This window comes from Columba livia, chromosome 12 (assembly GCF_036013475.1).
Source record: "Columba livia isolate bColLiv1 breed racing homer chromosome 12, bColLiv1.pat.W.v2, whole genome shotgun sequence".
Taxonomy (NCBI): Eukaryota; Metazoa; Chordata; class Aves; order Columbiformes; family Columbidae; genus Columba; species Columba livia.
Window position 1 is genome coordinate 10,109,777 of NC_088613.1, and position 22,801 is coordinate 10,132,577.

The 22,801-nt window shown below is 43.0% G+C and overlaps 2 protein-coding genes across 4 annotated transcripts in view; both read left to right on the forward strand.

Moving 5' to 3' along the window:
- Positions 1 to 13,275, forward strand: part of RNF128 (ring finger protein 128) — a 37,095-nt gene extending 23,820 nt beyond the window's left edge. For both annotated transcript variants that reach the window (XM_065077825.1, XM_065077824.1), the window contains exons 2-7: positions 398 to 645; positions 6,249 to 6,320; positions 6,893 to 6,975; positions 9,470 to 9,566; positions 10,213 to 10,381; positions 11,840 to 13,275. In XM_065077825.1, coding sequence (XP_064933897.1) covers positions 398 to 645; positions 6,249 to 6,320; positions 6,893 to 6,975; positions 9,470 to 9,566; positions 10,213 to 10,381; positions 11,840 to 11,982 — 812 coding nt within the window. In that variant the 3' untranslated portion in view covers positions 11,983 to 13,275. The remainder of the gene's footprint in view (positions 1 to 397; positions 646 to 6,248; positions 6,321 to 6,892; positions 6,976 to 9,469; positions 9,567 to 10,212; positions 10,382 to 11,839) is intronic.
- A 3,700-nt stretch (positions 13,276 to 16,975) lies between these two features.
- The window catches only part of TBC1D8B (TBC1 domain family member 8B), a 37,976-nt gene continuing 32,150 nt past the window's right edge, over positions 16,976 to 22,801 (forward strand). Inside the window, exon 1 of one of the 2 annotated variants that reach the window (XM_065077826.1) lies at positions 16,976 to 17,207. In XM_065077826.1, coding sequence (XP_064933898.1) covers positions 17,078 to 17,207 — 130 coding nt within the window. In that variant the 5' untranslated portion in view covers positions 16,976 to 17,077. The remainder of the gene's footprint in view (positions 17,208 to 22,801) is intronic. The other variant, XR_010475680.1, reaches the window with a different exon arrangement.

The following is a 22,801-nucleotide window of genomic DNA, read 5'->3' on the forward strand; positions in this document are numbered from 1 at the left end:
TCTAAGCCACCAGCTGTGGACCTGGCACCTCGAGCTCCTGGAGATACTGCAGTCCCTACTGACATCTCTCTGAATGGATTTGTGTTTAACTTAATGGTAAAATGTAAGTTGCCAAAGCGTTGAGTCTAAAATATTGACAATGTGTATTCTGTATGGGACTGAGGAGTGCTATGGGGAAAAATACTGAATATGGGTCACTTGTGCAGCTCATAGGTAATTTGACATAACTTACAGCTGAAGGAGCACGTGGAAATGACACTTATTCCATCAGCTCTTGTTGAATCTGCAAAGGACAGTTAGAAACTTTCCAGTCTGTTCTTTAGCACTTGAACATCTAAGAAAATAACTTTTATACAGCTCCTGGGAACTGACTATGGATTCCCCTTCTCCTTTGCAGGTGCTGAAAGCATCGTTGCAATTATGATTGGCAACCTGAAAGGCATGGAGATCTTACATCGGATCGAGAGTGGCCTGAAAGTCACTATGGCTATTGAAGTGGGGAAAAAGCACAGTCCTTGGATGAATCAATACTCCATCTTCTTCATCTCGGTGTCGTTTTTCATTGTCACAGCAGCAACCATGGGCTACTTTGTTTTTTATTCTGCTCGGAGACTCAGGATCGCAAGGGCCCAGTCCAAGAAGCAGGTGAGTTTGTGTGTGTCATTGCCATTTTTTTTCATGCTCCTGAGCCTTCATGTTGTGGATCTTGAGGGCAAAATACTGGTTGAGCACCAAAATTACTGAATTTGTTCCTTCCACAGGAAGGAAAGATTGTGATCTTTAAAATGCTGAGCTATTTTTAAACAGAATCACAAATTAAAACTTTCCGAAGCAGCAGCACCCCCTGAACTGTCTGGAGACATTAACTGATTGGTTTGGTTGACTGTCTGCTACTGGTTTTACTGCCTGATCTGCAGTGCAGCTGTAATGCTTGTGAATTGGAGGCGGTGAGAGTGCTAATCTGCTTTTAGCTGACCCTCACACTTCCCACGCAGAACTGTCTGTGTGCTGGCTGTAATGTGTGACACGACTGCAAATGTGTCTGCCAAACGGTCTGCGACTTTGGCCGCCTTTCTGTAGACCACAAGCCAGGAAACTGCCGCTTGTTGAAAGCTGCTTTCTGACGGAAGGCTTTTTGAGAATTGCAGTGACAGCCTCAATTAGGAGTCTGAAAAAAAAGCGCTGTTAAATTGTGTTCTTCTCAAACCCAGGCAGGGAGTTGCTAATGAGTTAAGTTTCCAAGTAACTCTTCTGTGCAATAATCTGATCAGCTGGTAGGACTAATGCTCACAGCTGTGTCTTCTGTCTGATCATACCTGGTTTGTACCTGCTACTTCAGGGCTTACGCAAAAACCTTAAATGTGAGCATAAAGTCCTGGCATGACAACTGTCTGTCAAAGGTGATTGGCGGCAGCAGGAATGGGATCCGAGTGGCTCAGGTGTGAGTAGGTACTTCAGCCTTGCCCTGGCAGCTGTGTCTCATGGCAGAAGCACTCTCCTTTGCACCCTAGAAGCTGGCCTGCAAAAAAAGCTTTATCAAATTACATGAACATTTTTCTTCCTTTGAAGGTATTTAACAGACTGCTTGTGGAAGTCCAGTGCTATTATGAGCTATCAGGCTTTCAAAAAGCAACAAATGTTATTAATGCCTCAGTGGTAGACAGTACTGGGAAAATCCAGTCTGCTTGGCTAGCACCTTCACAAAGTATTTCTATCTTGGGCTCTGTGTGCTCTGGGAGTTTACTGTAGATTGAAAAATAACATTGATAAATGACATGCCAGTTCCACATGATTTCAGCTGAACTGAAATTAAGGAGCCTTAAAAAGTGCTTTATAAAGTATAAGAATAGAAGAAAGCTTCTCTGCTACTAGGGGGTAAAAATGTACTGTTTTGTAAAAGTGAAACTCAAGACAATCCAGAATTGTTTTCAATTGTTTTTATACCATGGCATCTAAAAACTGACCTCACAAAGATTAGATAAGCAAAGGATAACAAAGTTCTTGTTAGTGAAGGTAAACTACTAAAAGGTGATGCTACAGTGCTCCTGGTCAACCAGCTGATTGGATTTTCTGTGTATATCCAAAGTTTGACACCTTAACTGCTTTGGCTCAATGAACTACTGAGTATTAGTCAAAAAACTTACTAACTTGCATGCCACATAGGGAGCTTTCCTGACATCGTTTAGCCATTTGGAAACGTGGATTGCCTGAACTTGGGTCTGTTATTTGATGGAGTTAAGAAGTGTGTTTTGTCTCCTTTATTATACAGATGTCTAAGGGTTATACACATTTCTAGGAGGTATCTTGAGGAAACAGTCAAGTGTATTGATAGTTAAGTATTACAATTTTCCCTCTTTCAGAAGTGAACTGCTGTTTTGGATGCATCCCTTTACTCAGTGGCACTACTCTTCAAAGTATGTCTGCTTTGTTGACCTTCCCTGTGGGATTATATTGCTGTAAATGAGAAGTCTTTTAAAGTGTCAGTCTACCACTTGAATAAAAACAGACACTTTTGAATTGCTCTACAGAGTGCTATGATGAGCTAATTGTGATATGTGATAATGATGCTCTGCAGCTTGTCTTTTGTATGTTCGGGTTCCTGAATATTTGGCTTGTTCTTGTGGACTGAGCCACAGTCCTAGGAGAGCACTCACTGTGGACTGAAAAGGGCAATGAAGCTTGAGTCTCACTTGCTTACCAAGGGGTAGAACAGAAAGAGGGGAGACAATTTTACAGATTATTTTTCTCTTCTGCAAAGGCTTATTGAAAACAAGATCCTGGCTAGATAGATGTTTCATTTGTGCTTGGGACTAATAGTAACCCTAGATGTTTCATTTGTGCTTGGGACTAATAGTAACCCCTGCTTGAACTGGATGGCTTTTAGGTATTACCATATTGGCAATAAGTTCTTCCTTTTTTTTTTTTTTTTTTGGCTTGAGAAAAATCTTCAAACTCTGGTGCTTTCTGAAGTAATCTCTTGTTTTATAAACAGTCAGGCTGTTGAGTACCTTTAAACTTTGCTGTTTGACAATACAGTTTCTCTACTTCTTGGTATGGCTACTTGCTGTATCTGGTGAAGGCACTTTTTCTGCATGGCTTGGTCACATATAGACATGTATATTTTAAATGTGTTCTCCCCTGCAAACTTCTCTTGAAGGCAGCAGCTGTCTCACTCAGCTTGAGCAGGAATTGCCTACAAGTCACCAATGTAAAAGTGTGCAAAGGGTTTCTTGAAAAAGTTGAGTCTCTATTGAGAAGAGCCAGGTCATGTTGTCTTGCAGTCCAAGTAAAAACAAAGTTTAGTAGTGTATCTGTAAGTTACAATAGTGTAGCTTTTTCCCCATGAGCCAACTAGCTAAATTGTTTACAACCTGTGAGTTCTTGTCTGAATGCGCATTTTCTTCTGGACTTGAAATTTAAGTCCCCACCTCTGCAATCTCTTACTGCATCATAAGCTCTGTGAGCAATAAGGTGGAAAAACAAGGCAAATGTGGTAGGTGGCTTGCTACCTTTCTAGTTAGTGGAGTACTGGCAAATTGAGTTCCTTAATATATTAACCATCCTTAATAATGCAAAATGGCCAGTGATGTTATCTGTGGTTTGGTTTCTAATTTAAGCTCTAGTCTTCACTTCTATTGATTTCATGAAGATTAGATTTTGCATCTGAGAAATGACCAAATTAGCGGCTTTGGATGAGTTGCTCAACTTTGCGCAATTCAAAACTGCTTTCATGGCAGCAGCTACCTGTGAGGAAGAACTCCTTCAGCTTACAGGAGAAAAGCAGGAGTTCCTGACCTCCTTAGTTTGGCCTGCGTTGCCATGCCCATGCTTGCAGGATGCCAGGAAGGCACTCTTACGCAGAAGAGGTTGCAGACAAAATTGACGGTGTTGGACTAGGGAAGACTGAGGACTAAGCAACAACAAACCTATTTTTTTCCAGTTGGGTGCCTGTTGATTTCAACATGTCAGAGCCTGGATAGGAGCTGGGACCTGGGCTGTTTTGTAATATCTAAATTCTGTTGTTTTGGTTTGTGTTTTTTTTTCTCCCACAGCTTAATCAGCTATTATTTTCTAGAGTTGCTTGTTTGGAGCTTTTTGACTTAATGTCAATATCATTTAATGTTTTCTTGAAAATCTTGTCTTCACAAAATGCCTTGACATTCCAAGTTTGAGTATTCTGAATCTCCTACTAGGCTATTCAATAAAAAGCTTCCTCTTGCAACCTTTCTCCCTCCCCCTTGGAGCAGCGTTCTGCTGTACTTACCAAAATCAATGTTAAAGGTGACTTTGCCATTGGTGCATTTCATGAAGAAGAATTAAACTTGTGCCCAGGCAAAACTTAAAATATTGTTTCAGTAAATTATTAACAATACAGCCATTTGAGTCCTGTCTAATATGATTGGCCTGACATAGATGTGTAGATTAGATACTGGATGAAGGAGAACATTCCTAGAAAGTTTAGTTTTCAATTAATAACAAGTAGCAGTGACAGTTCTGGTTGCATGTGAGCAGTACTAACATTGCTGCATTCCTGCTCTGATGTTACCATACTAAAACTTTTGGAAGCCTCATTGTTTACTGAGAGGAGTATGTGGCTGCTTCTCTGTGGCTTCAGTCCAAAACATTGACAAGGGGAGCATCATTCTGAACTTAACCTTAAGTGACCTACAGAAACATATACTGATGTCTTCAGCAGTAGGAGTTTACAAGCTTCAAAGAAAACTTGACTGGTTCATATTCATGAAAGATATATCTGAAAACTTGTTTGCATCCTTCAACTTGGGATTTTATATATCTCTTCATTGATAGTCATTAATAGCTATCAACTATTAAACCCTGGGACTGTCTACATTGATGGTATATCTTAGTACCCCAAAACAATGGCAGTACACAAATAAGTCATTTTGCATCAAAACTCTGTGACAGAGTCCCAGCAGACCTTGCTTGCCATTAGCTGCTTAAGCACACAGGAAATCTTATACAGACTTGAATTATCAGTTCTCACTGAATTTGTCAGCAGCAACCCTCCACTCACTTGTTCCCTCTGTACTTGTGCCACCAGCACTGCACCTTCATCCCAGAAGAGATTCTTGTAACTGAACTAAAATGCACAAGGGGAACTAATTTTGGAGAGCAAACAGTGCAGAGTTCCTGCACTGAGCTGCTGAATTGGGGAGAGAGTTGTTGGTTAGCTGCAAAACCTGAGTCTAGTCTGTCCCTAAGATAAATGCTGTGTTGGGTGGCAGTACCAGAGCTGCCTGATACGCCTCTGTTCTGATGCAGCCAGTGCTCTGGGAAGGGAGAGGACACTCATTCTTCTTGTTGGTGGAACAGCACCAATCTGTGACCTTTAAACAGATGTTGGCTCTGGTGCTAATCAAATGCTTAGCAGTGATGGCTGGACAGCAACAGTTGCCAGGCAAGCTGGGCTTCTGCTGTCTGCTGGGCTCTGCCCTGCTACCCCGACAGCAGCATGTGAATCACTGCCTGAAGGGGAATGCTTCCTCCTCTGCATTCATTAAAGCTGCCCTGTAATCCACCTGGGGCTATTCATTTGATTTGTTTCATACCTGTCATAGGGAGGGGGAGAAATAGCTCCGAGCCCTTTTTTTTTTTCCCCCTCATTTGTACATGTTACTTTGAACCAATATTGAGATAAAACTGCATTCTTCCACTTGACAGGAGTGGGGCGTGCTGGGAGGCTCCTGAGCTGTTTGTGTGCTCCGTGGAGCAGTTGTGGCAGAGCATGAGTTCAGGGTGTGTTGGTGGTAGCTGAGCTGATTGATTGGTAAAGAATCTCACCTTTCATCAGGTGGTGAGTTTGTGCCAGGAAGTTGTCATAAAGTGACTAGTTAAAATTATTGATTGTTGGACTCTATGTTCGGTCTTCTGTAGCAAGTCATTTGGAAGGCTTCTGTTTGTTTTGGCTAGGTCTAATCTGATCAAGGTATTATCTTACCTAGTCTCTAAGAAGAAACCCTTGAAATTCCTGTGCTTTGCAAAAAGTTTGCTTAAAAACAAAGCATGTGAAAATGCCTTGTGTCATCCACAGTCAATAACCGCACCAGTATGTACTGAAGCTCTGTTTCATGTTGTCTCTAAACAGCATAGTCATGCTTTCTTGCCTTGTTTTGATAACACCATGTTATAAAACTGGTTCCTGCTTGCAGCAGGCACCTTGGTAAGTATTAGTAACCAGGACCGAAGAGAAAGTGACTGTGTTTAAGCAGGACTGTTTTCTGTTCCAGCGGCAACTAAGGGGCAGGGCTAAGAAGGCCATTGAACAGTTACAGCTGCGCACCCTGAAGCAAGGGGACAAGGTATGACTGATCCTATAATCTCCTGAGCATTATGGCACACGCTTTGCACAGAACCCAGAGTGGTCCTTTGTTGTGGTGCAGGATGCAGAAGTCTCTCTGAGCCTCTAACTGTCTCTTGCAGAGATGGTTCCTCTTTGGGACCAGGTCCTTTTCTGGGGTGCAAGACTTCCCAATTTGCACAGTCTTGTAAATCAGATTATTTTTTTAGCTGCTGAGGTGAGAGGTCCTAATTTGCTGGCATGAACACTTACAGGAAAACTGTATCTACTCAGCTGCCCTGGCTATTCTCTGTGTAACTGAAACTGGAGGTAGCAGTTCTTAAATCTCTACAGTAGTGCCTCAAGTAATCCAAGTATGGTTTGCAGCTGGACTTCTAAACCATGGGATTAAACTTTCAAGGCTTCTGCTAAAGTGTGTTTGACTATGAATAACCCACACATTCTGTTTATATAAGACTACATATGGGAGCTATCTTACTTTAGCTAGACCCCTTTGTCTGCAGTAAATCTGACTGTATTTCAGAGGAAGCTTTTCAAGTCTGTTAACAGGGTAAATTCATTTCACCACTTTAGGAAACTGGTTCTGATGGAGACAGCTGCGTTGTGTGCATTGAGCCGTACAAGCCGAACGAAGTTGTGCGCATTCTGACTTGCAAGTAAGTTGTTTTCCAAACTGTCCCCTGATCCAGCATCCGGAAGCCTCTTACTGGGTGTTCCTTTTGCTGTGTTAACAAAGCTGATCACACTTCAATCAAGCCGTTGCACAGCAAGAATTCTTTAATTTCTGTCAAACAGTGTTTTGAACTACAGGAACTGTGTAAATACACACTTGTAGTGTGCCGCGACAACGTGTGTTCATAACGTCCCCTGTGAGTGGTCTGACAAGTGCAACTTGGCACACCACAGTGCTTCTCCAGGGAGTGCCAGGGCTTTTTAAAGATCTCCTCCTTTGCTGGTGTATAAGAATGTTACCTCTACATTGCAGATAACTGGCAAAACTATGCCCATTTTTTTTGTTACTGAGACAGCTGTGTTCCTGCTGAACTTGTTAAACAATGCTAACTTGGGTAGTTTAGAAGCAAGTGTTTCTATTCCTGTATGGATACTCTGAAAGAGAGGCCAAAATAGAGCTATAGCAGTTTATTTTTCTAGAATTCTCTGTATTTCATTGCTGTGCTCCTGTGGAAGGCTGGTATTGTAGCACTAAACTTTAATTTGGTTACTTCTAAGATGAGCCATGAAGCCTTTTTAGGGCTGAAGGAAACTTTCCCATGTGCCTGCTGAATGGGACTGCTCTGGCAAAGCTGCTAAAATCAGAGGACTGCAATGTGAACTGCACAAGTTTCGTATGGGAAGAGGTTTTGTTACCGTTGGGGAGGGTTACAAAGAAATACTTCGGGAAAAAATCAGCTTCTGAAGAATGGTGAAACCTGTATCTGCTGTGTGTGTGCTGAGCAGTGTTACTTGTCAAACTCCAGTCTAAGCTGGGGTTACCTGTGCACAAGGGTAGTTTTGCAAAATGTTTCTCTGTTCCCAAGCAGCAGGACTTCTAACCTGCCTTGGTAACAAGAAGTTGGCCTGTTAAGCTGTTATTAACAAACTTCCTTAGTAGTTTAGGAAAAACTGAGTAAGTGTTCAGGCACACATGTTAGTGAGTATTCAGCTGTCCTGTCAGGTTGATGCTAGTTGGTGGTCCTGTTTAGTAATGAAGTCACTCCCATGAGTACAGTAGCATTTAGGCAGGATCTGGATACTTTTGGCTGATAGGAGGTCTGGCTTCTCATTATTTCTTTATAAACCCTGCTAATCTTGAGATGAAGTTGCAAACAAAGCATGACTTACTGGGTTAAGAGGGGATTTTTAAATGTATTCTTTATGCACAAGTTTGCATTATGCTTTGCTCTGAGACTGCTTTTACTTACATTTGTTATGTTGTTTTCCTCTTTGGCCCAAATCTTGCTCTAAGAGGCACTAGCTTATGATGACTGCATTTACCTGATAATGTTCATCAGTGGTGATCTCTGCCAGTATCAACCATGTTGAATTTTCTCTCATATGAGACACTGATATTTACTGCAAGAATGTACTTAATGTTGGTGGCTGGCCTCTACGTTGAGACCCTACTTGTTGACAGCATTTAACTCTATCCATGAAAGCAACAGGCAGTCGAATGCTGCTGTGAGTCACATCAGTGGTATCTAAGTGTCTGGGGTGTGTGTATTTGCTGAAGGCATTCTTGTCCAGATAATCAAACTGAAGGCATTTACAGTAGCAGAGGTAAACAAGACCAGTATTAAGTCTGTGTACTAAAATAGTCACACATTGAGGAAGTTTCAGATTGTACTCCAGACATTATGTCGGTGCAGCTGGAAGGAAGAACTGGTTATCTGGGCTGAGTTGGAGAATCCTGGTATCATACTGGGGCATAGGATACTGAGCACAGGATGTGGTGGTCTCTGCACCTGTCTCATAATAGAGTTCTGACTAATATCGAGCAGTGCCTGTCTGCTATGTCTATTCATGCTGAGGGAACGGACAGACTGCATGATTTCAAGTCATCCTCCTGAATCTGTAGCCTAATTCAGACCCCTTGTGGAATTGAGTGTCTTCATAGAAGCGCAAGTTTGCATCTGTAATGGCTGAACTAAATTTATTTTCTTGAGTACGCAGCCTGCCAAGTACCCACTTTGAATACACAGTGACTTCACAGACAAAGTAGATGTGTGGGAGTGTAGTTTATCTTGAGGACATAACTCTGAGATTATTTTTCTGTGTAGTTTTAACAGAAACAAGTGCTTTAGTCATCTGCAAGATGGAACTTAGCCTTAAAGCCAAGGCTGAGATGTCAATACTTGGTTAGATTAACAGCTGGGAATGTTTTGCCCAAAAATTAAAAAAAAAGGTTAAAACTGATGTAGCAATTATGATAATGCTGAATTCTAGCAGGTTGTATAGAGATACTAATAAGCATAAACCAGCTACAGGTTGAGAGGTCAACTGTTCATAACTTTGAGCTGAAACTTGTGGCAAAATACAGTAATCTGCTCTAGAATGAATAAATTCTAAGTGTTTCTAAATGGGATTTCATAGCTGCCGCATAGACAGTTTTGCTGGTGTGAAACCTAACTGCTTGTTACCTTCTTCCACCAGCCATCTCTTCCACAAGAACTGTATTGACCCCTGGCTTCTGGAACACAGGACATGCCCCATGTGCAAATGTGACATACTGACAGCTTTGGGTATTGAGGTAAGCCTGTAGTCTGTTTTAGCGGCTGATACAGTTATCAGTGTTATGCCAGTGTAGTCACCACGTATGGGGTGCGTTGTGCTGCCTCTAGAGCACAGATGCTGAGCACAGTTGTGGCTGTGTCAGTGATGAGATGCTACAGAACTAATTGCTGTGTCCCCCTTAGTGAGGCCTGCAGCTGACCTGGGCTGAGTTGGTGTCATCTAAAGCTTTGGGCAGCATGCCAACCAAAATTGATTATAATGCATGACTGAGGAATTGTTCTTAGCTCCCTTAGCTAAGGGTGTTTCTCAAAGCTTTAGGCAGACTTTGACAACTCATACTGTCCCTGAAAACAGCCTCTAGCCACTTCCCAAGTACCCAGTGTCCTTGAAAAGTGAACATGTTAGCATGTATGGCTTTCCTGCAGCCGGATGACTTCCTAGGGTACGCAAGGAATTTCTGACGTGTTCTGCAACTGCTCATTGTGGCAGTTGCCAGGGAAGATGCTGTTGCCAGTGCTTGACGCTGCCTGGACCAGCTAAAATGCATGACAGTTTGCCTGGGGAGCGATCACTCGACTCTCATCCTTGCAGGCATTGGTCTCCTATAGAGATGCAGCCTCCTATAAAGTTGTGACTTAACCATTTTCCCTTTTATCACAAAGGTGGATGTAGAAGAAGGGGCAGAATCTGCACAACCCACAGTATCCAGTGGGACACCAAATGCCTCTGCAGTTAACGAAGAAGATAATAGTAGTGAAACTGCATCATCTGGATATGCTTCTGTGCAAGGAGCTGATGAATCTGTTCCAGAGGAACATGCACCATCGGAAAGTGCGTCTATTGCTTCATCTTTCTTGTGATATTGTATTACACTTTGTTGCTTATGCTATGAATTAGGGGTGAGGTTGCCTTAAGAACATCTCACAGTGCTCAAGTACCTCATTTTACAGAATAATCTTAATTTTCCCTTTTGTTTTAGCACTTGGCTCTGACATTTTTTTTTTGTTTTTGAAAGAAACACAACTTAAATATGAATTAAAAACTGAAGTCTATGAGAACAGTAGTTGAAAAATCAAAGGCTTACTGCTTAAAGGCCAAAGGGATTTGTCTAAAGATGTCCCTCATCTCATTGTCTCTTTGGAGATTTCATTTTGGATGAGTATTGCTTTGCTACTAGATCTGTCTGCTTTAAGTAGTTAATTACTTGCAGAAAATGTCTGGGTGATCAGTCTTGCTTTAGCTTAGATGACTCAAAATATAGATGACAAATACTTCAATGGAATTTCAGGTTTTGCCAAGGCTGAATCATTCTTGAATATTTCAGAGAATTTTAATGTGAAAAGACTATCAGTTTTTCCAAATACCTTTTTCAACAAGAACAAACGAATTGAAAATGCCTTTTTAGTGTTCAACTTTGCCATCTCAGTGTTGCTGTGTATTTTAAAAATGGAAAGGTTCTAGGTAAACAAATGAAAGTAACTGTCCCCTGGATTGTGGAGTGGGTTTGGGAGGAGTAAGTGGGGAAACTTTCAGAGAAATGCTCTTGCTGTGTCTTTAGATTTCTCACGGGAAGCTTAGTTGATAGCAAAGGGCAGCATTTGCTGCCTGCCACCCATGGGACTTCTTGTTCCAGCAAGGGATGTGTTTGGAGTGCCCCATCTAGGGCCCCCAGTAGAGCTGAGTGCACTTCTGATGAGCTAAACATCAAACTTGAAATTGCATCCCTATAAGCAACTGAAGGGATGCTGGATTTGTTATGTTGCTCAAGCTGCCACATACCCTCACTTTGAGGGGCAAGGACACACATTAACTTCAACCTAACAAGGTTGGTCTGTAGGGAGAAGGCCTCCCTCTCAGAATCAGCCTGTGTCCCACAGTTTATTCTGAACCTAGTCTCTAGAAGTTGCTCCTGATGTGTGTCTTCAGCAGCCCTAAGGTTATATGGGAATTGCCAGTCTCCTTGTGTTTGGATTTCATAGCTGTGAATGGCCTTCTGCCCCTTGCACACACAACCAGGGCTTGCTCAGCACTAGTGAGAAGTGAACTCCAGGGCCGAATAGATGCCTTTAGAGATGACAGGTAATGTCAAGAATGGGCTCACAAACCAATAAGGGGCAGCAGAGGAGTGGTAATTGGAGCACAGCCTTGGATTTCCCACTCTGCAGGAAGAGTACTGGTACAAGACCACTGCAGTGGGCTTGTGGAAATAAAGCAAGTGTGGTTTGCTTTAAGGTGGTAAAGTGTGCCTGTGACACTTAACTTGTCTTCTCTTGGTTTTGTTCTGGACAGATGACAGTATGCGTCTTGTAAACAATGAATCTCAGCTCTCTGCTGTGAAGGTCCTCCCGCACGCTGACAACCCAAGTTTTGAGGCAGATGAAACACAAGATCGTGAAGTCTGTCCTAAGGATGTGCCCAGCAACATGGTGTGAGCCTTCTGCAAGGAGCTGCCTATGGCTGTCACGTATATACCAAACATTGCAAGACTAGCAGAAAAATATTGCCTTGGCAATGTTGAGATCAAATAGACTTGTTCAAATTGTAACCATATGGTTTGCCGTTCTTAAAACTGCATCTCCCACATGGAATTTAGTTTTAGCACTCTTCAGCTAAAGCTGTCTTAAATATAAAGAAAAACATCATATTTTAACACTAAAAAGCTCCATCTTCAGCAAAGCTTCTCTTCAGTGTTTGAGTCATTTAAATAAGAAGATTCTTTATGTTGTAGCTGTCTCTACTGGGAATTGTTTTGACTTAGGGTTTTTTGTTGTTGTTGTTTATTGTTTTAATTCGAGTGGATTTTCATTGTAAACAAATTGATTTTGATCTAGTCTAATACTTATTTACCAGACAAACTTTGGTTTAAAGCAACACTGTATTCAATATTTCAGCGCACTAATTTGATAGGAGAAAGTACAAACTAATGCCTGTCAAGCTGGATTTTGCCCACGGTGTCTTTGGTTGTCTAGTAAACGGATTGATTCTCTACCTCTCAACTCCAACCTGCCAACCACACATTCCTAAAGGGAAAAGAGAGCTTCAAGCTGACAGGCCCGATCTGACTTGCACAATACTGTAAAGGGAACAATTGCAGGACTTTTTCAGACCTGTTAGTATTAAACAGTCTGAAAGATCCTCCATGGTTTTGGGAGTTATCATCTCTAGCACCAGCATGTGCCAGAGTCCTGGCTTTGTGAGAGTCTGGGATGACTTCAGGAAGACTGAACTAAAGATGAAAAGGCAGATTCTTCCCAAAGGTTCTGCCATATTTTGTTTGGAAAGTGATCCAGCTTCTGAAAATGCTGGACTATTGCTGCATGTTGTCTTGTCTGTGTGCTAAAGCTGCAGGGAGAGCTGGCACTGTGTAAATATACCAGATAATGGAGAAGTAAGTTGTCTGCCATCTGTGGGGAGTTGAACTGGGGTCCAGGAGGAGCACTGGTGCCTCCAGAGCAAGTGTAGGGCCTTGCCCAGCAAAGGTAACTAAGGACATCTTACAGATGCACTTTATTTTTATTTTTTTTTACCTCTGTATCTATGGCTTATTTCTAATGTTAGCAGAACTTTGAAAGCCCGCAATAAAGTACTATTGAATCTGGAGGGGAAAAACAATGCATTTTCTTAGCTCTAGTACAATTAAAACAGTTGTAAATATTTAATGATTTGTATTGAATTTGAATATGAAAATGTAAATAAAACTATATTTTGATGACCCTGACACTAAATGTTGATTACCAACTCTTATGTGGAAACAGATGCTCGGTTTGCCCTGTTCCTCAGTCCCGAAACTCATTCAGTTTTGGGAGGCCAAAAAGCAGCAGTGCATGCTCAAACTAATTGCAAGGAGGAGTGCTAATGTGCAGGGTGCTACTGTTACATGAATTGCAGTTGTATTGAGAGCCTTAAGCTTAAGCTGTACTCTATATGAAAGAAAAGCAACTTCAGGTGTGTTCAGTGAGCTGCTTGAAAACTCCTCTGCACAGTTTTTCCAGGTGTGTTTGGCACAAGGCAGTCTTACCTGAACTCTTCAGATCAGACAGATGCCATCTTGGTGTCCTCTGTCAGCTTGCTCTGCATCACTCCCTGACTCAAAAGTGTGTGCTTGCTTTGTAAGTTAAAGCATTTTAAAAACAAATTACATGCCCTTTGTTCTGTATTATGATATTAGAGGTGGTAAAAACTTGTCATTCCTCTGGCTCATTTGGTGGTGGTCTTGTGCTTTGTAGCTCAGTTCCAAGTCTAGTCTAGGAAGCATTGGTTGGTTATGGGCTTAAATTGAAAAGCTGAGTATAATAGGACTTCACTCCAAAGCTGTATTTTGCTGTGATCACCTTTCTAGTCCACTGCTGAAGTGCAAAGCAGAGAATGAAACAGCCAAGCAGTAAGTGTATAACCCCATAACACTTACTTTCATTGCAAAAAGATTTTCTAAATGTATTGTGGTGTGTAAACTGTAATGTAAAATTTCATGATGATATGGTCTCATTAAAGGGGAACTTTAATACAGTGAAAAAAAAAAATATATCTGCAGCACTAAATTGATCTCTGTTGCTGTAGAATGCATTGATTAGACTGTAGCATGATTGTGCACTGATTGAGAAAGAATTTAAGTGCCTATAAATAAATTTCTCTAAGCTGACAGAGGAGCACTCTTTGCATCTTAACATTATATTTGGTTAAGAATCCAGTGCCTGAGGGAATCAGAAAAAAGACACTGAAAGCCTTTAACCAAGGGAGAGGAAAACAAAACTGATCTCTTCCAAGCAGTGGCATTTTACTGTGAATTTTTTTATCCAATTAACAAAGTTTGAGTCTTACATAAGAAAGGAATATATGTCCTAAGGTGTCCTGCATGTGTGTGATGCCAAAAGCCAAGCTCTGGGTCAGAAACACCAAGGGCATCTCTCCTGACAATTAGCATTAGAAGACCTGAGTTAGATCCTTAATAGGTATTTCCTATTCAAGGACTTGCCTAATTGGGGAAAATTAAATGGTAAACCCTTTCTCTGGGAGTGCTCTTAGAAAAGCAGCATCCATGCAGGGATCACTCTATCAGTTCAGCTGGTAAATAACCTACTAATGTCTGTTGTCAGTCACTTCAAGTGGAGGGATGGAAGAAACTGCCTCATGAAGGGCAATATGCTGCTATATCTAGGAGTCTCATTGTCTCATTAATGTTTTAGCTGTGTTAGTTACCACATGCTTGCTAATGATTTTTAATTCATTTTTGCTTTCAAGTAAAGGTAAAGCACCAGAATTTGTTGCTACCTACTCTGTTATAAAAACAGGTAAAGAAAAATAGTACTGTTAGTTAAATCTATATTCAGTCCCAAAGGTAAAGCCTTTCAATACTATAGCTTCTCTTGCTATGGTGAAATGAGTAATTGAAAGGAAAACGAAAAGTCTCATACCAGTGCAATTCACCCAGTTCTGAAGCCTTCTAGTGAGTTAATGTGATTGCACACTCAGTTCTGCCTTCTCACTGGTGCCTTTGGGTAGGTGGTTCCTCCTGCTGCCGGAGCTGGACCGGCATTGCCAAGCATCTTTCTGCGGATGCTCAGCAAAATCTCACTGTGCCTGTGCTTGCAAATAGACCAGTGCTGGCAGAAGCATTTTTGGTAGTGAAGAACATTTGGGACTGTTGAAAGGGATGACAGACTGGGTGAAGCAAAAGTGCCAAGTTTGCAACCTACAGTTAGTGCATGGTGTGCAAATTTTTTTTAGAAAGAGCTCAAATTAGAGGCTGTTTAAGCAACTGTGTGCTGAATTTTTTTTGTATGATACACAATCAGTAAAGCATTATTCTTCAAAAATCTTAGGAAGGTCAATTATGCTGAAAAGAGAGTGCTAAGGAAAGGACTTGACAGGACAGCAAACTATAGAGAAGTTACTGAGAAACAGGAATGTCCTACTCACTCCTTTTGTACTGAATGACAGATCGTGTCAGGACAGGAATAAAGACCAGGAGCAAATCTTGCATGGAGGTGGAAGAGATGGTAACGGTGACAAATCCCCAGCACCAGTGACCTGGAGCGCAGGAGGCAATGGGGCTTTCACCCCGGAAGGCTTTGTTTATGGCATCAAAGGACACCACTTAGGAATCAGAGTGCTATCAGAGAGAGATGTGGAGCTCTTTGGGAGGTTGTAAAGAGATTGGAGCAGAAACATCAAGAGATGGGGCTCGGTAATGGGTGGACTGAGCAGCTAGGTGGCTGCAATTGTGACTTCATGGGGAGCTGGGAGTTACACTGTGCTGACCGGTGTTCATAGAGAGCAATTCCCAAGGTCACCCCAGCCTTGGGGAATTTTTATCTGTCAGGTACCTATGGCAGAACAGTTCCAGCACCTGATTTTCTTGTGTTTTTGTTGTTTTTTTTTTTTTTTTTTAAACCGGGCTATGAGAGAACTGCTTCTTAAATCAGGAGACAACAGAAGACAGTAGTAAGAATGAAGTCCCTATGAGTATGAAAGCCACTGTCTTGTTCCTTACAGGACAGATTGATTTATTCTAGTGCAAAACAACTGGTTAAAGTCAGCCTGCAAATGCTCTGAAGAGCTAGTCATTGAGGACAAATGCCAAAGGTCTTGCAGGCAAATAATGCAACCACTGTGACCATGAGTTAAGCTGTTGTTCAGGCAACCAAAACATCTACTCCAAATTAGCGCTGAATTGTGTTGGGTGATAGAAGCAATGAGGCAGATTGTGTTTTTATAATGTGAAATGTAAATAGCCAGCTTGACCATATGTCAGCTCAGGCAGCTGGTGGGGCCGCTCCTGTGCTGCCAGCGTGGCCTGTGTCCCGGGAGGGGACACGCGGGTGCTGTCCCTGGGGTGCTGTGCTCGGTGGGGATGGGGGTCATGGTTCCTGTCCTTGTGTGGCAGGTTTTTCCTGTTTCTTCCCTGCACCTGAGTCTCCTCCTGCAGCTGAAGGATTAGTGCTGACAGGAGGACAAATATCAGGACCAAATGAAGTCTGTGGTGACGTCTACCTGCCTTCTGGGCTGAAAATGGAATAACATTTGGCCAAAACTGAAAACGGGACTTCTCTAAATGGCAGAGAGGACGGACAAACATCCAGCCCGCAGTCTGAAGGGACTTCAGGGACACGCTGGAGACCCGTCGGGGCGGTCCGAGCCCGCTGCGACCCTGCCTGCCACCCCGGCAGGCGCAGAGGAGGTGCCGTGTGCTGGGAGCGGGAGGCAGAGCTCCTCCAGCGCCCGTGGGACGGACGGAACAACAACTTTGGGGCCGCCTCCCCGCGGTGCTCTCAGCGGAGCCGCCCCGTCCCCCTTCGCCCCGTGGGCGGCTGCCGCACAGCCCGGCAGGGGGGCCGCGCAAGGCCCGACGGGAGCTGTAGTCCTGAGGCCGCGGCGCTGCGCAGTCAGGCGGCTGCGAGGACTACAGCTCCCAGCATGCCTCGGGGCAGGGGCGCGCACCCGCTCTCCCCGCCCGGCGGCGGCGCTTGGCAGCGGGGCTGTGTACGTGGGAGCGGGAGGCCGGGCGGCGGGGAGTGAGGGGCCGCCGCGATGTGGCTGAAGCCCGAGGAGGTGCTGCTGAAAAATGCTCTCAAGCTGTGGGTGCAGGAGCGCGCCAACCAGTACTTTGTGCTGCAGAGGCGGCGGGGCTACGGCGAGGAGGGCGGAGGCGGGCTGGCAGGTACCGACCCCGGCGGCCGGGGCAGGGGCTTCCCGCGGCGGGGCGGGGCCGGGGGGAGAAGGGGAGGGAGGACGGGCTGGAGGAAGAAGGACGGGCCGGTTGCCAAGCCTGGGACCCCGCGCTTCGGAGGGTCAGGGCGGAGGGTTGGCCTGGCCGAGCTGGGCAGCCCTTGACGTTCCTGGGGTTTCTGGTGTGCTTCTCGCTTTCCTCCTTTCCTCGCCCCCTTCTGTTGGCTCACACGACACCCCACGGGTGACAGGGTGGTGTGATGAAGTTCCCGGCACGCTTGGTGTGGGATAGGCCCTGCCGGTGCCCGTGGCAGCGCGGCCCGGGGGCAGAGCAGCCCGAGGGGGACGGGACCCGGCCCGGCTGCCCGGGGGGCTGGGGCAGAGCTGAGGGCAGCGCAGCCCAACACTTGGTACTGGCTTAAGGGCCCTTTGCTCCGGGGGACAGCCTGGCAGAGGTAGATTTGCAGCTTGTTGGAAGAGGAGATGTCACAAGGACTGACAGATCTGCCTTGCTTTGGCAAGGTGCTCATTTTCAAGTCCCTTTTCCTGCGTGCATCTGAGGCTGCTTGGAGTGAGCTCCTGCTCAGGCATTTCTGATCACTTATTTTAGAAACAAGCATATGACTTGATGGGGCTTGTCAAGAGGGGTGGCTCAGGAAAGTGACAAGGCATTGACCACTGTATAATAAACACATTTCATGAAAACTTCAAGGTTTGAAACTAAGTTTCTGTTTTTAATTCTTGTCTGTTTGTATCATTGCACACTGCAGGGAGCCCAGCTACCACTGGGACCTCTGTTATACTGGTAGCTATTCAGACTAGAACTGACTCCTTCATAGACTGGTGCCGTCTGTCATTGACCCTGTCAAGGAGAAACGCTGCAGGGAAGCAGAGTAAAGTTGTCCCTGGGTGCGATATGGTTCTTGGGCAAGAGTTGCATCTCTCTGGGTTTTCTAAGCTCTCTCTAATTGTGTCATCATAAAGCAAGCTATATTAAACATAATTGTCGTGTTGAAGCATTTATTAATTTTGCTGGACAAAAACACAATGTCCAAACTTTTGGCTGATGAATTTCAGCTGTAGAAATAAGCTTCCCAGCTGGAGGTAGGGCATTCTTTATTGGCATCTGAACCACTTGCAGGGAACAAGGAAAGTGTAAAAAGAAAGCATCACAAAATCCCAGATTCTTTTCTAGGCATATCACAATATTACAGATACATAGATAGATAGATAGATAACGTTAGGCAGTGGCTTAAAACCAAGGGTGATATTTTGCAACCTTGGAAGTCTTGTGGTCATTAGGCTAGACTGGCCATTCTCTGTCCTGGTATCTTTGGAAGCCAAGGAGGCTGAGTTGGTATGAAGGTTATCTTTCTGTTTGATAAAATTCATTTAAGAACTGTGACTATAGTGAAATGATAACTAGAATTAAGTGTTCATTTAAAAACATCCTCAGTGGCTGACAGCTGGGGCCTCATAGTGCCCTTCTGTTCTTGTTGGAGGTGGGGCTTCCATCACTAGTCTTCTGTCCTTGGTAGCTTTTGACAGCATGGAAAAACACTTGAATGGGATAGTTCCTGTGGTATGCTTTTTTATGTGGCATTGCATTTTTTATTTCTGTAGCTTTTCTCATAATTCATACAGATTTCGTCTGTGCAAGTTACAGTTTTCACTGGACAGAAACAAAAAGAATAGGCTATTACTGAATTGTGATTAAGAAAGATTAACAAGAAGACTGGAAAAAATGCAGTTACATTTGTGTTTGCAGGTTTTAAAATATTCAAGCCTCCTAGGTATAATAAAGCATAATCTGCTATGCCTGATTTGAATGTTATTTTGCTATGTGTCACTCAAGAAAATTAGTGCTTTAGAAAAAGAAAAAAAAAAGAACAGCCATTATCTTATGAGGTCATTGCAAATGTGCCAAGTCTTGTTCTCCTGAACAGAATTTTTCAGCTGGTGAGACAAGGCTGGAGGTGAGGGGCAGGGGAGGGAGGAGAGAAAGGGGCAGGCAGCAAGGCAAGACTGAGGCTTGGGGGAAGAGAGGAGCAGTGCCGCAAGGCAGGGATGGAAGAGCATGAGCGGTGCTGCGGGGTTTGAATAGCAGTAATGGGAACTAGCGGAGGAGGCAGGAGGAAAGGATTCCTGAGGATACAGGAGTGCACTTGTAAGACAGACTGTAAGGAGGGAAGGTGTGAGTTTTGAGGAAGCAGCCGAAGCTGGAGAGGGTACAGACCAAGGAGGAAAAGATAAATGACAGCAGAGACATCTACCTGAAGGAAGCCAGGGAATTCTGGGGCTGCAGGTGGGTGTGTTTGTGTGACCCTTCTGCACTGTTACAGCAGGACCAATTTGTAATCTGTTGGCTATTACGGCTTGTGTCCACACACAGCGTAGTTCTGAGTTGGCAAGTGTGGGTAAAAATGGCCAGAAATATCTTAGGCTGGTTTTGCTAGGCTTTGGCTCTCTTTCTGCAGGCATGTGCCTGCTTAGATTACATTTTGTTCCCTTTCCTTTCTTAGACCTCATCCAAGGACAGAGATGCTGTAACCTGTTTGGGTGGTTCTACGTCTGATAATTCAGCATGCAATAGACTGTCGCAAAGTATGTTTCCCTGTGTCTGCAAGTGCAAGTGCGTGACCACTGCTTGTTTTGTCTTCTGCAGAGCTGTTATGAGAGAGCTACTCAGCTTTTCTAGAGTGTTATAGGTAAGAATATAGCTAGGAGGAATGGCACGTGTACTGAAGCACAGTTACGATGGCACAAAACTCGTGTTGTGAATACATGTGCCGTAACAAAGATCTAGTGAGATTAAGCATGTTGACCACAGAGATGTTGCTTTGGTTACAGTTTAGACAGCACCTTAATTAGGAGACAAGTATCCCTGGAGCAGTTTACAAATGTATTTGGTGTCATAAAATACCAGTCTTTCACTGAAATGTCAGGAAACAAGTTATTTGTTTTCAGCTTCCATAGTTTCAATTTGCCTCTTTCTGCTTGAGAAATTGAGTAAAATGCAGCTGTAAGAGGAGAAAAAAATTATCAATGAAATACATGCTTGGAACTAGTTTATCCTGTGTGTCGTATGTACTGTGCTTGGAAACGTAGGGAAAACCTCTTACTCTTGGAGTCCTGTATTTCCTGCAGCAGTTACTGCCATCCTGAATCTGTAGAAGGGGGGGAAGAGGAGACAGAGCTGGGCTTGTATGTGTGTCCTGGGGAAATTTTCCTTATCTGGTATCTGTCAAAAGGAATAATGTTAAAGTATTAAAAAGTAGTGGATGTCAACATCAAAGACCTTGTCTCTAACAGAATTTTATGGTGGACCAATTAAAAAAGGACTTGGTGATCTTTGTACAAACTTAAAGGAATTTATTTTGGTTGGAACTGCAGGACAGGAGAGGAGAATTGCAATGTAGCTAGACTTGGAATGCAGCAAAGAAGACGCTTGCTTTTCAGAACTTACAGGTCTGCGCTGTGACATCACCAAATATACAGTAGTAGAATAAATGACAGAAATCATTGATACCTGCAGGTGTTTCAGCACACTGAGCTTTTGGTGGGGCTCGCTTTGCTGTGGGTCCTCAACTGTGACAGGAATCAAAAGGAAAACTTGCTGGATTAATAAAGATCTCAAGTGATCTATGCTGTATCTTTTTTTTCTGGCAGCTGTAGCAGAGATTATTTTGCAGTGTAAATATTTGTGAGACAAATAACACGCTCTGTTAAGAAGCATGTTTACATTTGGGGATGACAGGTGGGAAAACGACCTGCACACACTTCCCAATTCACGTTATACAGCCTTGTAGCTGTACAGAAGCAAAGATAAGGAAGAGCTGTGATATTTATGATACTTTTTGCTGTACCTACCGAGGAAACTAATACCTTACTTTTCTGAGTTGTGCTTCTAATTTTCCCTTCTTTCAAGGATATTTTTTTGGCCACAGGTAGGCACGATAGATTGCACACAAGGGCTTGGATACTCCCCTAAGTGTAATGAGTTACTGTTGCCTTATCTGAGTCATAACCACTGACAATATGTACTTGAGTTATTGTAAATGGAGATTAAATATTTTTTCACTGAAGGCTTAAACTGACCTGTGTTACATCTCAATTGACTAAGAACATTTGCATCTCAGCTCATACTCAGTACTTCATTAAGCTGAAGTTTCTTAGTCTTGAGATCAGGTTCACTTGGGAAATAAAATTAGGCAAAAAAAAAAAAAAAGAATTCTGTATTTAATTTGAGGGAATAAAAAAAAGGGTCTTATCCGCAAGTTTGCATTCATGTGCTTTAAATCAAATACATGGAGATGATGGGTTGTCATGGTTTATATGGTATGTATTTGTATCTTAGGAAAACTCCTTACTAATGAATTCTCATTATACTACTCTGATTTGACTGACAATAAATTAAATTGATTTCCCCAAGTCGAGTCTGTTCTGCCTGTGACAATAATTGGTCAGTGATCTCTCCCTGTCCTTATGTCGCCCCATGAGCCTTTTGTTGTTGTTTTTCTTCGCCTGTCCAGACAAGGAGGGGGAGTGATAGAGCAGCTTGGTTGGCATCTGGCATCCAGCCCGGGTCAACCCACCACAGCGATCTGTCACAAACTTGTTTTACAGTATTTTTCCCCCTTTGGCTCTGCTCTGATTAGCCTTTGAATTCTTCAGACTGTAGAGGTGAACGGTTATTGCCAAAATGAAGCTGACTGTAGCTGCAGAATTGTCACTTTTTGCACTTGTTGCTACTCAGGGCACGCTCTTACAGTATTTTCAAACAGCTTATTCTTATGATGATGTAAACAAGAGAACTCAATTGCACATCGAAGTGTCTGCTTTTCGAAGTCCATAGTGTAATGGGGCTGACCAGTGTTCTGCTAATAGAATGCTTCTGTTTGTGTGGAACCCTTACAAATATTTTATGTCCCTTCACGCTTCTAATGTAGCAAATCAGGAGGCTGTCTGATGCCATTTAATGTAATTAACTTTGACCTCAAAGGTACTGTTTGCATTAAAGGAGAGAACAGGCTTGTGCTAACTTTGTTTCAGAACAATAGTGCTCCTTTCAAAAAAGACAACAATGTTTTCTTTGCTTCCAGTTCTTCATCGGTAAAATGGAACTTACATTAGTCTGTTTGCATTATGCTAGTGTCACAAAGGATAGGAAGTAGTCAGATTGCTGTATATGATATATGTATTTAAAATAAAGGAGATTGTCAGCAGTAAAAAAGATGTAACTGACAGCTATTCCAGGAAAAAAAAAATCTTTGAGATTGTGGGTTGAATAGGACCAAAAAAAAAAGGTGAGTATTAGTACTCTCTTGACGTACTTGGTGAAATACATATAGGATAACAAAGTGCTATTGTCCCAAATGGCAAAATGCTGGACAGTTATTTTCATGCAACATATTGGCTTTGTTGCTATAAATCAGTACAACTGAAGAATAAATTAGTTGCTGATGTGTTCTGGTGCATGTCTCTGCATGATATTTTGTTAACCAAGTGTTTTAGAGACTTTTGAGAAGAACAAGTCCTTACTTCAAAGATATTATGGATTCCTAGCCCTTTATTTCTGGGGTATTT